This window comes from Tetrao urogallus (genome assembly GCF_951394365.1).
Source record: "Tetrao urogallus genome assembly, chromosome: 10".
Lineage (NCBI taxonomy): Eukaryota > Metazoa > Chordata > Aves > Galliformes > Phasianidae > Tetrao > Tetrao urogallus.
The window spans coordinates 9,676,290-9,691,162 of NC_136823.1; the positions used below are offsets into that span (position 1 = coordinate 9,676,290).

A 14,873-nucleotide genomic window follows, 5' to 3' on the forward strand; every position below is an offset into this window, starting at 1 on the left:
TGGCCCACTATACAGTCTTCACATGACCACATCCAAAAACCCCCGCCTTATTAAGAACACAGTGCAGAGACACAGGGGAACAGAATTAATGTTGCATAGGCAACTGTAAATCTGGTATTTCCTAACTTTTAAGTGCTTTCAAGTGATTTCGCAACCTAAGTAACATTCTAAATTTATTTTCGTATCCAATAAATAAAATGGTGCATTGGTTGCCTTGCTGACAAACCGATTCCCCCACAGGTGACTCTTACACAACCTCAGAAAAATCAAGACCAGCTGTCCATACACTTGCAAGACCCAAAAGCATGTCTGCATTTTAAATTTAATAATATAAATAACAAGCATAGGTGTTACTCAAACCTTGCAAAATTATACTAGCCAGTCATGTGGAGCACGCCATTCTTTCTTTGGTGAGTGAACAAAATAACAAGGTTATGTATGAGTAAGCAAGCAGATTCTCTGACTTAACTGGTACTCTTATGACAAATTTATTAAACTCTATTAATCTACACACTTGTCAATCTAATATCAACACTTGGTGCTGTTTAATGGAGATGGTACCTCTCTTTAAAGAGCATACAGTCCTCCCTTCCCCCACTCAGCTTCAGAAAATCTCTTACTCAAAACCAGAACACAAGCCAATAAATAAATGCATCTTTTATATACCTATTTTACAGTGCGTTTTAACTAGTGAATGTGCTGTGCACTTTTATTCACCTGATTGCCTTCATCTCTGTATTATTGCTGTATTTAGCATACCATCAGCAGCCAAGCAGAACCAAACAAACTCATGTTCAGACTTCAAAGCAGGAAAAATATTAATTGTGGCGTCTGCATGTTTACAGTAGATGGAGTGGCATCCACCATTTCTCCCGGTTGGAGTCACAGAGGTCCTGCAGCTAGCCCAGCTCACTGCCTGCAAGCAGCGCTCAATTCATTTCCACTGTTCAATTTGGTCTTTGCTACGCTGTGGATGGCACAGATAGATCAGACACCCAGATTCTCTCTTTACAAAGTACCATTGCCTGGCTGCTGGAGTGTTTTACTCACTATCCTGCTGGAACTACAGCACAGCTGTAAATAGCAGCTGAAGCATTAGCCCTAGTAAACCAAAGAAACGGCCTTTGTCTAGAAATAAGCTGGATATAAAGAATCAAAGCACCTGAGCAGACAAAATGTACTTTCCTTCAATCTGGGCAGCACTGAAACCATGCAACAAAAAATGCAAGGAACTGTATTTCTGTGACAAAGACTTTACGTGCAAGGTGTGGGCACAACTTTGTGAAACATTCTGCTATTACTGATAATTGCAAAGTACTTGGTGAAAAAAAGCACTACCATTTGCTCTCACATGACCTCCTCCTTGGGAATCTTCCCAGACATGGATACTCTGCTTTACTTTCCTCAGAGCAAAGTCATTCTCCCCAGCATGTGGCTTCATTCCCTCAGCAATCCACACTGGATATTGCCCCTTCATCCATGGTCGAGTTTATTTTTCTTCCTTCAAAATTCAAAGTTTGTGGCTGAGCTACTATCAACTTGACATGTACTTTGTAAATTTTATGTTGGTATTTGCACTCACAAAAAACCATACGGAATTAGAGAAAATACTGCTGCTAACTGTTAAAGCAAAGTTTAAAAATGCCATTTTCACAGCTGCTCCATTTCAAGATGTCTGCTTGGGAATACCAACTTGATAAATAGCCTGGGTCATTGCTAGTAGTCAACAAATTCAAATGTTTCCTGCAGCTGCTCACCAGCACTCATTTCCAGTCTCACCCATTCTTCACAAAGGCCAGAATATCTGCTAAGTGGTGCCAATGAAACCTTCCAGGTGACCACTCACTATATGAGTGTTCTCTGACACAGCTCTTGTTATTCTACTGTAAGAAGAGGAGAGATGCCAACACTATTAAAAGATAATCTTTTTTATCTTCCATTCAGATGTTCTGTCACCCTGATAAAAATCTCAGTAACTTACCCTGCTTTCACATCCCACTCCTGCAACAATGCTTTTCTCCCTGGGGACAGATGCTTAGATCACACCAGTATTCAGACAATTAGCAGCATCTTGTTATGAAGCAATAAGTGATCTGTGCAGCCCGCGAGAGTAAGTTCAGTAAAGTCACTATCCAGCAAGCACGAAATTTGGGAATACCACAGATGTGAATAAAAACCAGGATGGCCCATGGCGGTGACACATGAAAGGAAACTGCTGAAGAAACAATTCTATTACCTTCAAGTAAGCAAAGCCTGAAAGCAAGGCAGATATTGAGGAAAAGCACATGAATTTTTTTAAATACACAGAATTCATTCTTCTTAATGTCAGATAATATAGAAAAATTATCTTTAGGAAGGACAAGACCATTCCCAGAGAAAAACATGGTTATGCTCAAAATGGGAACCAATCACCGCTGAGGTATGCTTTTACTTTCCTTTACCAGGCTTAAAAGTGCAGTTTGTGCTCTACACGCACGGCAGTTTTCCTTCTCCTTTTGTTTCTTGCACAGAGCTACAGATTTACGAGCATCCTCCACAATAAGACCCTGCAAGAGACATCCTAAGATAAATCCTGCTTGTGCAAACACTTCTCAAAACAGGCAGAATTTCTGAGTCACACAGGAAAGCACGATGCACTTCTGAAGTTCACTTTTCAGTTGAAGCTCACTGCATTCAACCTGCATATCCAGGGAAGCCAGAGAGCAAATAACATGATAAACATGAAGAGGGGGTTTATCCCAGGAACTGAGTAACAGCTCCATGACTCACACTGGAATTAAGCTGTGATGCCACACAGAAGCAAAGTTCAGAGAGGGAGGTATTTCAGACTCGGTTAGGATGAATAGAAGCCTCCTTCCCCTGCAGAACTGAGCACCCAACCAGGGCCAGCAGTTGCTGTTAATCCTCATTAACTCCTTGTCTGCCTCTGGGGGGTGCTGGCCGCTGCAGTTCCCCAAGCCCACCCCACAACCACCATTCCAAGGTACAAACTTTCTCAGCACATCATCTGTAAATTATTTTTGCCAAGACTCTCGCATCACTGTCCTTAAGGACAGCAATGCTGCTGTTTGCAACAGCACTCTCAGCCCCGTGTTATACTGTAACTACAAGCCATCTGTTGCCAGCCTAGCACTTTTTCCTGTTTAAAATACATTTGTCAGCCAAAGTTCTGCAAAGCTGCCCATGCGGCAGGTGTCTGTCCCCACAGCCATGGAAGCACCCAACGAATCAGAGCAAGAACAGAAAGCCCAACCACGGCTCCCTGATTTCTCCTGGGTCAATCAGCTGGCTCCAATCCCAGCAGTGAGCAGGGGGCTGCAGACCCCATGGAGCGGCTGGGAGGCGCTGCCTGCTCCCTTCTCTCACAGCACCCTTTTCCCCAGCAGCATTCTCCGGAGGAGGAGTTCTCACTTCTCATGAAGGTAATGTGGAATTTTTAGTTTTACGTTTTTAATGCCTCCCCAGGGAAGGTGTGCGGGGAGGAAGGCTTCCTTGCTCAACAGAGAGAATGAAATTTTCCTGCATCAGTGCCAAGAATAGACACCCTAAATTCAGCGATCCTAATCTCCAGCCATCCAGCAGCCATTCAGCAGCAGGGTGGGCCCAGCTGATTCAGATTTTCTATTAGCTAGTGACTTTGTGTACTAAAAAAGTCACTGTACCACCCAATTGTTCCCACTGCTCTCTGCTCCACGAAAGCACAGACATCAGAGGAGCTACCACAACAAGTGCCCTCAGTACCTCCCCAGCACGCCTTGGTAACCGGCACAGCCCTCTCCCCACCAGCCCTCCCCAATCCCTGCACACCCCTGAATTTCCAGCACCAGTTTTGCTCCTCTGCCCTGTTGTGCAAGAGGGGGAAACACCTCCAAGCTGAGCAGTGGAACAGGAGCCAGAACCTGAGAACAAACCCAACCCACAGACAGACAGACGGCTTGGTGGCAGCTACCCAAACACAGCATCTGTCAGTATTCAGACAGACTGACAGGGGCCCATAGGCAGGGAATACCATGCAACACCTAAGGAAAGGATAAGGTAACCTCTGTAACTCTTTACTTTAAAGGGCAAGGGAAGGTAATGGGATCGTTCACTATACTCAGTAAATTACTGTGTTGGCAAAATATTCAACCTACATTCACTAGTTATTTTATCAATGAAATTCACATATGAATAATCTGATTAATGTTATTCTACTATTTACACACTAAAATCAATAGCAGAAGTAAACTGATAAAGGATTTGAAGATTACGCAAAAAAAAGAAAGCCACTGAAAGCACATCACCAAGGCTACGTGTGCAAAGCCAGTAAATTCATAACCTCACAGCACTCCACGAGTTTTGCACTCCCTTATACAGTAAGGCCTTATACAAGTGCCTTACTTAGGAGCAAAAATAAAGAAAGAAGCCGGGACTGGTTCATTTCAGTTAAACAAGAACCAAACAGCATGTGCCTCCGTGGGTCACACCAACTTTTGTTCCCATTCATATTCCCAACAGCCACAGAGAAACAACAGCACTTGGTAAGCCAGGTCTCTCCGGATATTGGCAGCATGGTCTGGGCACAAGCAAGTACATTTTTAGCAGAGATGAAGAGAAATGTTTCATGAGTTCAGATTAGAGCAATCAGAATAATAAGTAGAATTGAGATCCAGACATTTACATTTGGTCTTTCTTTTCTTCTCTGCAGCTCAGAGGAAAGACTACCTGCAATTTGGTGTTCTAGTTCAGTATCACCAGCCAAAGAGAAAGGCAGCCAGCCATTTCGAACAGGGGAAACACAGTACACCTAACACAAAGAGTGACTACTGATTCTGGCATCTCTTACAACCCATCTTAACAAAGAAAAGATTCTAGAAAGTTACAGATTGCCTCTTCTGCTTCCTTTCTAGTGACAAGATGAGCATCCAAAAAGAAATGGTTTTGGAATCTTGACAATGAAGTCTTCTTGCTCATTTGAAAAGAATGGCCTCTGAAATCAGCAGTGGAAACACAAAGGAGTAACTTTGCTTGAAAAAGCAAAAACACAGATTCCTCTGAGAGAAAGGGAGGGAAACATACATAGCCTATTTAATTAATATAGTGAAGCATTTAGAAAAAGGAACCTCACTAATACAAAATCATGCCCTGAGAAGGAACATAATTTATTTTTACTGTTATATTAGTAAAACAAACATAGAAGTATTCAAAGACGTCTGCACTATAAATTGCAAACGTGATAAGCTACGCTGACAATTGTTTAGTCTCCTTTAGCAAAGTAAGGAGGGACCTTATTCAATACTCAAAACTGTTTGAATGGAATTTTGAAAAGAAGCAGTGAGAAGATTGCCAAGTGTTTTGTTCAAGTAATCGGATTTGGATTAGGAAAATAAAAATTAATAGTTTCTTACCCAGAAGTTAATAAAACACCTGGAATACTAACTAATCAAGTAAACATTTGCTAAAATTTTCATCAGTTACTTTCATCTAAGGGTAAGCAATTAATTTATTTATAGGCAGATGTATTTACATGTAGCACATATATTTTCAATGTACTGCTATCTGTGTTAAAAAAAAAAATGAGTGGAAAAGTGGAGGCTTTGTCAAGTGGGACAAGAACAACAAGCTGACCCACTTAGGAAGGCATACAAACAAGGCAAGTTTGCAGGAAGAACACAAAGGCTAGGCCATCAGAAGGATCAATGAAAAAACAGTATCAAATTACTTGGTGCTGTACTGACCTAAATAAACTTGTCAGCCTTGAGGAACCATCTCCAACTCTTTGCAAACAGGAAATACCTAATACACTAGGTATATAAATGTAAGAAAATGGTATAATGTCCACTGTAACAGTGAAAATTCCCCAGCACATCAACATATGTTTTCAGACAGAACAAAGATTCCCCTCTCCAATGAACAGCAGTGAAAGGACAGCTTACCCTCTCCACTTGTCCTTCTTTGTGCTTTTGTTTGTATACTTTCAGCTTTGGAAGAAAAGTCTCTGCGTAGTTCTTGTCTTCCGTGCCTTGGAGCAGCACCCCATGGAACGCCAGCCTGCAGGTATTTGCATGAATATCCGTATCCAGCTTGGAGCCGATCACAAGGCACAGCTTAGGGCAAGTGACGGGTTTTTCAAACTCTAGCAGAGCCCACTGTTGTTTTGGCAGCTGGACTTCTGATTGGCCATTTTCTTTATTCTCCTCTGAAGGCTTTGAGTCCTTGGACAAATACTCCTCTTGATAAAGATAGTCTTTATCAAAATCAAAAGCATTTTCTTGAATTTCTTCATTGAAGTCAGCAGGAGCCGGACTGAAAAACATCACTCTTCCCATGACTGTTTCATGACCGACTGTGATATGAAACTTAGCCTTTGTCTGAAGCGCTCCTCGAAAATACTGGATTTTCTTCAGGGAAATTATTGCAGCATGGATGGTGTGAAGTGATTCTGGGGTACAGATCAGGCCTCGTTCCAGTAGTTTGGGATCAAACTGGGTCACACAGATGCCTACTCTGTCACCCTGCATGGCGTACGTCACAGGAGTATGGAACATCTGCATAGACTTGACTTTCTTTGTCACCTGTCGATGAAAGAAAGAAAATGAAATAGAATTGCACACGAGCACATCACAGGCATAAAGCCACATGTCACACCGTTCCCACTTCTAAGGAGGTTGCCCTTCTGGAAGAATCCAAAACTCAGAACTTAGGAAGTGAACAGGCTGAGAATATGCCTCTATCAATTATTTGAAAATACCAAGACTTTGAGCCTCTTAACGTATTTTAAGTGTTTCTGCCCATCAAACTCTAGAATTATCATGGCTGCAATTAGGTTGACATTTGCTCCATCTCTGCTGCCACACGTACACACTATCTACTCTCACCTCAGAATAGCTTACTTAATGTATTCTCCCCTTAATCATCTACACCAGCAAAAACACAGCAATGGTGTATCTAGCCACATATCTGCCTCACTGCCTTCTCATTCCTTCCACAAAATCCTTTTCAGTCACTTTTTTTTGACTTGGTTAAAAACCATCAAGTGTTCATCAAGTTATTTTCCTCAGTGTTTGTACAACACTGAGCACCATTACATGTCGTAAAGTATCACATCAAAATAATCAGTAATACAAAAATCTAAGACTGCACAGCCCATTCAATTCTAGACAAAGAAAAAAGGAAGAGTTTTCCTGCAAACGTCTGTGTTTATAAATCAGGTTTGCATCACCTGCCTCTAAAATCTGAGATTCCATCTGTAATGATTCTTTATATGAAAAGTACAGTATTGTCCACTGATTGAAATTATTAAAATATCTGTCTATACTAAAATCTAATAAGCTTGCTATTCTATTCCTTATTTAAAGGAGTTCTTCAGCATAAAAATGAAATCAGCTTTTAAAGATCAGTCTTGGCTCTAATCAATCAGACTGAAGCAATTTAGTTTAACAAGGCTTCTTGGCTTCTCTTTCACTTCTGTAAACCATTTTTCAAGAATTTCTCTGGTCTGTGTGAAACCAAATGTTTTTCTTCTGACAATTTGCCTATGTTGCCACCTGCTGCATTCCTACTAATGGATGTTGGATAGGTAACCACTCTGCCTGAAGTTCCTACATTAGATAGCAAGCTTTAAATACTGAAATGGTATTTTTGGCAATAAAAAAACAAAAATACTTTTCTCCTAAATAAACACCAAGTACTTGGACAACAGCCTTCAGCACAGAAAAGTTACACACATCATTTGTGAAAGGCTGAAACCTCAAAATTCAGATCCAAGAACTGAACTCTCTATGGGAATGGTCTGTTCCAGAGATCATTTCTGTAGTGTTTTCTGTCAATATATAATAGATTTTATGGTGAATGAGCACAGAACAGAATTGGTAGCAGATCTCCACTCTCAGTATCATTTTCTTTTCTGCTCTCTTCCCTTTTGACAGCTGTGGAATTGGTACTAAGAAAAGCTTTACGCCAAATGCTACTGTGCAATTCTCAGCATTCAAGCCATTATTATGTCTTACTCAGCTGTAACTATTCTCAAATCAGCCCTCAACCACGGCGTGCCCCTTAGCAATCCATCTTTTAATCCTTGCACATTGCTTTATTTTCTATTCCTAAAGTCAGAGTCCAAAACAGATGAGCAGCAATGAAGAGAATTCCAAATTAACGATTTAAGGATAAAACTCAGCAGATCTGGGCTTCATTCTCAGTATGCCGCACAACTTTGAGGACCTCATTTAGGTTAGACTACTCAGAACAGTCCAGAAAAGTTAACCTTATTAACCATAAAATTATTTACCATCTAGACAATACTGAAAGTTTCCACTTCTTCACATCTTTGTCTTGGATGCAGCATCTCAGTAGAAATGAGAATTTCCTTTTCCTACAAAGTCTGCCAACCCAATATGAAGGGCACAAATATTTGGCTTCCCAACACCACCAAAATAAGCAACATTAAGAGAAGACTGTAGAACAGAAGGAAGAAAAAGAGTAATTGGGAAACTAATTGCAGGAACTTAGATCAAAGTAGAGTAGACGAAAAGTTTATTGGCTGAACTAAAATCTTTACTAGTTGGAATATAAAAGCTCTCCAAAGAAGCCAGGAAAAAGTGGTCACACTGTGGTCACAGCAGTTCTGCATCACCAACTTCGTGTTTTCTAAGCACATAATGAACAATATTGAGCATAACTCCACAGTGATAGACCTTACTGGATACAAACAATGCAGGTAAACATGGAATCGATTACATCTCATCACTCAAATCAAAAGCCACATGTAGAAATCTTATATTTGGTGAATTTAGTTTACCTTTCATTTTTGTTGTTATTTTAAATTTGTATAATCACTTTAACGTTCTTAAAACGTCACATAAAGGACTATAAAAAGGATGAGGGAGAAGAAGCTCATGTGTTCAAATGCAGTTTAAACAAAAAAAAAAAAGCAAAACAGAAAGACTGCCCAAAGTCCAGCCCTTGAGATAAACAAACACATTCAATGTAAAAGAATCTGTTACTTGAAGACCAAAGCAAAAGCCCACTAAGATTTTCAAAGCAGTTCAGTAGACTAATAGAAAACAAGATACAGAAAAAGTCTGCTAATGACTTTTCTGCAATATATCAGAGCTTCTTTTCCTTTATTTATCCAACTTGCATTATCAGCCATATGCCATTGCTCATAGCTTCTTCAGATAAGAACCTAGTCATCCTGCTGCCTCCCAGTGCTGCAAGTGCATCTTTCTGATACAAAAGATACAGCAATCCATACTTCCCTGAAATACTGATGAAAAAGTGCAAAGTTGCAATAATTAGCATTCATATTCTAGCAGAGAAAAGACAGGATTAAAAAGCGGTGTTCATAAAAGGAGTATGTGATATGTGTCCATATCACAACAAGGGACCCCCACCAAAGGATGACCATCCACAAGCAGAGTCCTACAGATGGGTGTGCAGTGTTTTAGGTAAGGCAAACCACTCCTGCTTGAGAAGCACCAAAAGGATCCCTGGGCTGTGAGTACAGGAGAGCAACAACAAGCATTCAAAAAAAAAAAAATCACGATTCAAGGCCCTTGCACTACTCCATGCACATCCTCCACCCAAATCACTGTTTTAAAAAATGATGATATATTTTCTTAATGTTCTGAGTCTTTGGGGTTCATGTCACAAACTAATGAGCATCCAGAGTTCCACGGATCTTCAGCCAGGACTCCAGAATAGCATAAGACAGGTATCGAGAGTTGTCAGTAGCACATCACGGAACAACAGTAACAGACACTGCCCCATGATCAGGCTGTGGAAAGCCATCTCTTCCCAGTCAACATCCCCATGGCAGCTTGGACCAACTGCAAACAGCAGCAGCCTTGATGGGAAATAATTCCAAGACATGCAGATGTCACCGAGATGCTGTGACTCAGTAATATCTTTCTGAAAGGGCTGGAACATTTCTAGAACCTACTTTTTGTCCGTAGCCTCACTTTGGCTCCAAGAAAGAAACATCTTTTTCTTCCACATGCTATATATTTCACATGCAATGGTTCTTTTTCCTAAATTCTTAACTGAAGTTTTAAGTGCACCACTAAATGATCGCTGTGGTACTTATGTAATGCCACACATATGCTATCAGATTTTATTTAATATACTCCTCCTCCTGTTAAAATAACTCCACTGCCTGAGTAGCCTGCGCTGCAGTACAGGAATAAAGCAGTATAAAAGGGGATGGGAAAATCTCCTTAGCTTAATTCCTTTCACAGCATCTAAAATATGTCCATGCGCTCAGTAAATAAAGATGCGGGTCAATGATCATACTCTCACGCTGCTCTGCTTTAATGTTACATTTTTAAATTAAATTATGTGCATGTTATATTAATTCAGACAATCACAAATCAAAAATTAGCAAGTGTCAAGATTAAGATTTGGCACACGATGTTAAGTGACCTTTTGTGCGTAGGCATTCTCCTGTAGTTTTTGAGCATATAATCTCAAACTTTTTCAGAGCCTGATCTATCCAATGCACAGGCTGAACGAAGCTCACTGAGTAAGAAACTCCCCCATTTCTTTTCTTCTGCCTGGACTGCCCTGAATTTGTTACTTGCTGTAAACCATCAAATCCATACAGTGCTGTATGCATTCCATCTTCCTGCTATATTTGTTTACTAAAGTTCAGTCAGCATCTCACCCTTGTGATATAACATGGCATTGCCTCTCACCTGTAAATAGAAAATTTCACCACATCATTTGTCATGGTCTTAATTCTCAAGGGAAACCACAGCGTGCACTTTCTGAAAGCAGAAGGCTGATTTTTCAGAGTATTTAGCATTTCATAGCATTTTCAGCCAAAAGAGCATCCTAACAGCCATACAGGATGCTCTGGACTTCAGGTAGGGAAGTGATCCCCATGCTTCACAGATGTGTTAAAGGAAGTAGCAGTAGATGTCTAACGTACATCCTCTCATCTAAAGAAGACCAAGATCTCTCAAAGGTTGTAACAAAAAAAGGAACATGAAGATGTCAAGTAACCTTAACTGTATGCAGTACTGCGCGTGCAGGCTGTCACTCAGATAGCAAGGTATGCAATTTGAAGTATACACAGTGCTATTGAATTTAGCCATTGAGTATCTACACAACAAACATCAGACCCATAGTAAAACCGTAGCATGGAATAAGCTTAAAATTTACATACCAATTAAAATTTCTGCAACTTATCAAAATATATTTCAATAAATATTTTTCAAAGAAAAAAACCCAAGAAGAACTCAAGAACAGTACAAAATGATAGGTTAAAAAAAGGCTGTCTGGAATTTTCTTCCAACAAAATGAACCGAATTCTTTTTTCTCCTCCAAATAGATTTTGGTTTAGAACAATAATAATACTTTTATCTGAAGACTTCAAAGTCACATGCAAAAGAATATATCACAGTAAACACAGGGTTGAAGGTTTTATAGAAGAACTTCTACTGGGATTTTTTCCCTTCTTCTTTAAAAGAAATTTGTTTACTGCCAGACTTTGAAAAGCATAAAAGGGGGAAACTATAGGCTAAAGAAGTAAAACTTTTACATGTAAGGAACATTGGGAGCTTTGTGAGAAGGCTGGTTTTGGTAGAATGTGTGACATGTAGCCCAACGTGAGTAATATTATATCTCAAATAAAAATCAGCCCATGAATATACATAATCCAAAAGGTAATTCTCCCAATCTCTGAAATGTAATGGAGCCACTCTAGATCACTGAGGCATGAATATTTACCGTATTCAGGCTTTACTGCTCTCGATCTGGGTTCAATTTTGCAAATTAAAATGAAGGCTCTGTGGATAGAGAGATTAAAGAAGAGCATCCCAAAGCCTGCCTGTTTCCTTGGTGTGGTAGCAGTGATCTGGTTACCCTTCTGTTAGGTTATTTCTTTCTACTTAATGGAGTAGGTCAAAAGCAATTGCGAGTGGAAAGAGGAGGTCATTATTAGGTCACAACCTTGGAGTTAAAGGCTCACTAAAGAAAACAAACACAAAGCGAACATAAAGCTGAATTTAAAAATAAAACCCGTAATGAAAAATAATATTTTCAGGTCTTTTCACTTCTGTTTTGACAGGTTAAGTGAAAAAAGTAGAACAAGGTCATTTTTTGTGAACAAAATTCTCCCGTCCCTCCTCTAAAATAAGTTTGCTTATACAGGTGATTTACACAAAACGAAACGAAAGTGATGAATAATTACAAAGAGATCTGGTTGGCTCCATTAATTGTGGCAAATATTAGCACAAATCATGGAGCTAGTGCATTTTCCACTGAACTACTTGGAATGGGAACAACAGCACTTGAGTGCAATGCACCAACAGACGAGCAACACAAGAACGCACACCTAACAAATCAAACGACATGGTACCACTCCCAGTGAATTCCTTGTACCAATTACTATCAAAACAAAGGCTACCTCTGCTATGCGAAGAAGAAAAGAAATTAATTACTATTTGTAAAAGCAGGTTTTGCAAAAAAAAATGCTTTTTAGTTTGTGAAATTAAAAACAATTGGTATACAGAATCTTTATGCTTTTCCTTGAGGAAGATATTTTAGGTGGTAAATTTTAAAGAGCTGGACTGCAAATCAGTTTCTAATCCAAGACAGTAACAGTGATTGACATTAGAGGAGTAAACTTATATCACATATTGCATATTTTCAAAATCTGAGCATTTGAGTCTCCTGTAAAGAACAAATAATTTATCCCTGCCACCTCGGCAAACAATACTAAGCTATTAAAGGAAGAAAGCAGTGCAAAGTTTGGCACAGCAAAATCAAATCCTAAAGCACAGATACCCGGCAAAAACAAAAGTCAGGTTTCCAGTAGTGATCTTGATGAAAACCATCCATATGCAGCTGGGGTAAGAAAGGGGACAGGGCAGAAATAAGGGAAAAATGGCATGGAGGAGATGAAGTGACCATCTTATCTTATGACATTGGAAATAAAGCCAAAACACAGTGGTGCTTTCCTAGCAAAACCAACACCAAACCATGTGGAGGTGCCACGCACTTACAAAATAAGTTCACACTTTTTTGCACCTCTGAGCTACATCCTGGTACCAAAGGGTTACTATACTTTGAAATCTCTACCAACGGCCTTACTAAACGTTTAATATTTTTCTTTCTGCTTTCTTAAAGGCCCCAGATGTGTTCTTGCAGATCAAAAGAGACCAACTTATAAAGTTAAACGAAATGAAGGGCTTTTGTTCCTAGGCATCGTTGCTGAACTAATTATTCCTAGATGTTGTTTAATGAAATAGTGGTGCTATATATTAAAACATTTAACAGGATGAGTTGCATGAGTTATAGGAAAGGTCTGATCTGGGATTATAAATTTAAGTTTTTCTTCAAAGGAGATGAAACAAACTACTCACAACTCCCCAGTACTTTCTGTCACAGGAAGACTGAAATAAAGGAACCCAAAAATGTATGAAAGCTGAAATATCATTCTACATATTTACCCTTCCTTGAATGATGGAGAGCAAAGGATGGGGGAGTTGAAAAAACCCCCGAGATTCTTTGAGGTGGGGAAATGAAGATCTAAGTTACCCTGTTTATTCCCTGAATGCTACAAAGCACAAGTTAAAGTAAACATTGGTCAAGGCTTGGAAGAAACTTCATTTCAGAAGTACCTATGCAAAAAAAGGAAGGACCCCCATCCTAGACTCCTGTGTTCAAACAAAGAGCTACAGAGCAATTCAGCATTCTTGTAAACAGGGAAAAAAGGCAAAAAGAGAGAGTGAAGGCAAAGGACTATCCTAACAACCAATTATTAGAATGGGATATTATACTGTACAACTATTATTAGAACTGGATCTTTTTTATTTATTTTTTACAGCACCCAACCATGCCACATCTTTGGCAAAATGTTTATTTAATCCTTCATTTACCTGAGAGAAGCAAGAGAGACTAGAGATCCCCGAGGACGTCTCAGGCTAAGAAGGCAACTTTGCAGAACCGTGGCTCTTACACATTCAGACAATAAACACTTGGCTTCCCTACGGATAGTCTCTCCTGTGTTTGTATTTTACAGCCTGACACCGGCCAGCCCAACACTTGACACCTAATTAACAGGCCTAGGAGCTGGAGGTCCCTATACTGATCACACTAAATGGGATTAGTGTGAAATAAAAAGTTCAAAGGGTCTTGACCAAACTTCACCACAGCCCAGCTGTGACAGCTGCTACGAATTTGTGCATCCAGAGCCCCACGTTTTTATTAAGGGGTCCAGCCCACGAGAGCACGCCACAGCCTACGAGATCATGAAGGTTCACCGAACAATGTCAGGCTCTGTACTGAGGACTAAAATCCCCTCGCTTGTTTGCATAGATCTTTTTGATTAACTCCTGAAAAGGGTCCCTCACCTCTGATACAACAAGCTTTTACAACAGACATGAAGTTGTGACTTCTTTGCCTCTCAAGGACTTGTTAGCTTGCTACAGGAAAGCTGTCCAACTTCAGAAAATCTAGGTTTGGATATAAAAGAAGTAATTCTGGTACATGCTGCAAAGCACCCTCAGGATATTCTGACAGTGACAGCCAAGAGGCTGCCAGATGTATTCAAACAACAGAACTCCAAACTATTATCTTTCAAACACGCTCCCTACTCACCCAGGCCTTTCAAGTTGTCATCAGGTAAATAAGTATTCCTGCATTTTACGTCTCACACCTCAGCACGGTGTAACAAGCAGATGTGCAGTGCCACCAAGGCATGGTCAACGTACAGCAGGACTCTCTGGAATAGTGCCCTGTTTACTATTTGGGATAAATAAACAAAATGATTTTCCTTTTGTTGCTGCTTTTATTGTTTCATAGAATCACCGTGTCAAGATTTTATTATTATTATATATGTATTTTTTCATCCTCAAGGGATAACTACTCATCGAATTTACATATCAAGGAAA

The 14,873-nt window shown here is 39.8% G+C and overlaps 1 protein-coding gene across 1 annotated transcript in view; it reads right to left on the reverse strand.

Moving 5' to 3' along the window:
- EEFSEC (eukaryotic elongation factor, selenocysteine-tRNA specific) overlaps positions 1-14,873 on the reverse strand; it is a gene marked incomplete at both ends in the record, with an annotated part of 113,256 nt that overhangs the window by 46,506 nt on the left and 51,877 nt on the right. Inside the window, one exon of the mRNA XM_079540455.1 lies at positions 5,916-6,554. Coding sequence (XP_079396581.1) covers positions 5,916-6,554 — 639 coding nt within the window. The remainder of the gene's footprint in view (positions 1-5,915; positions 6,555-14,873) is intronic.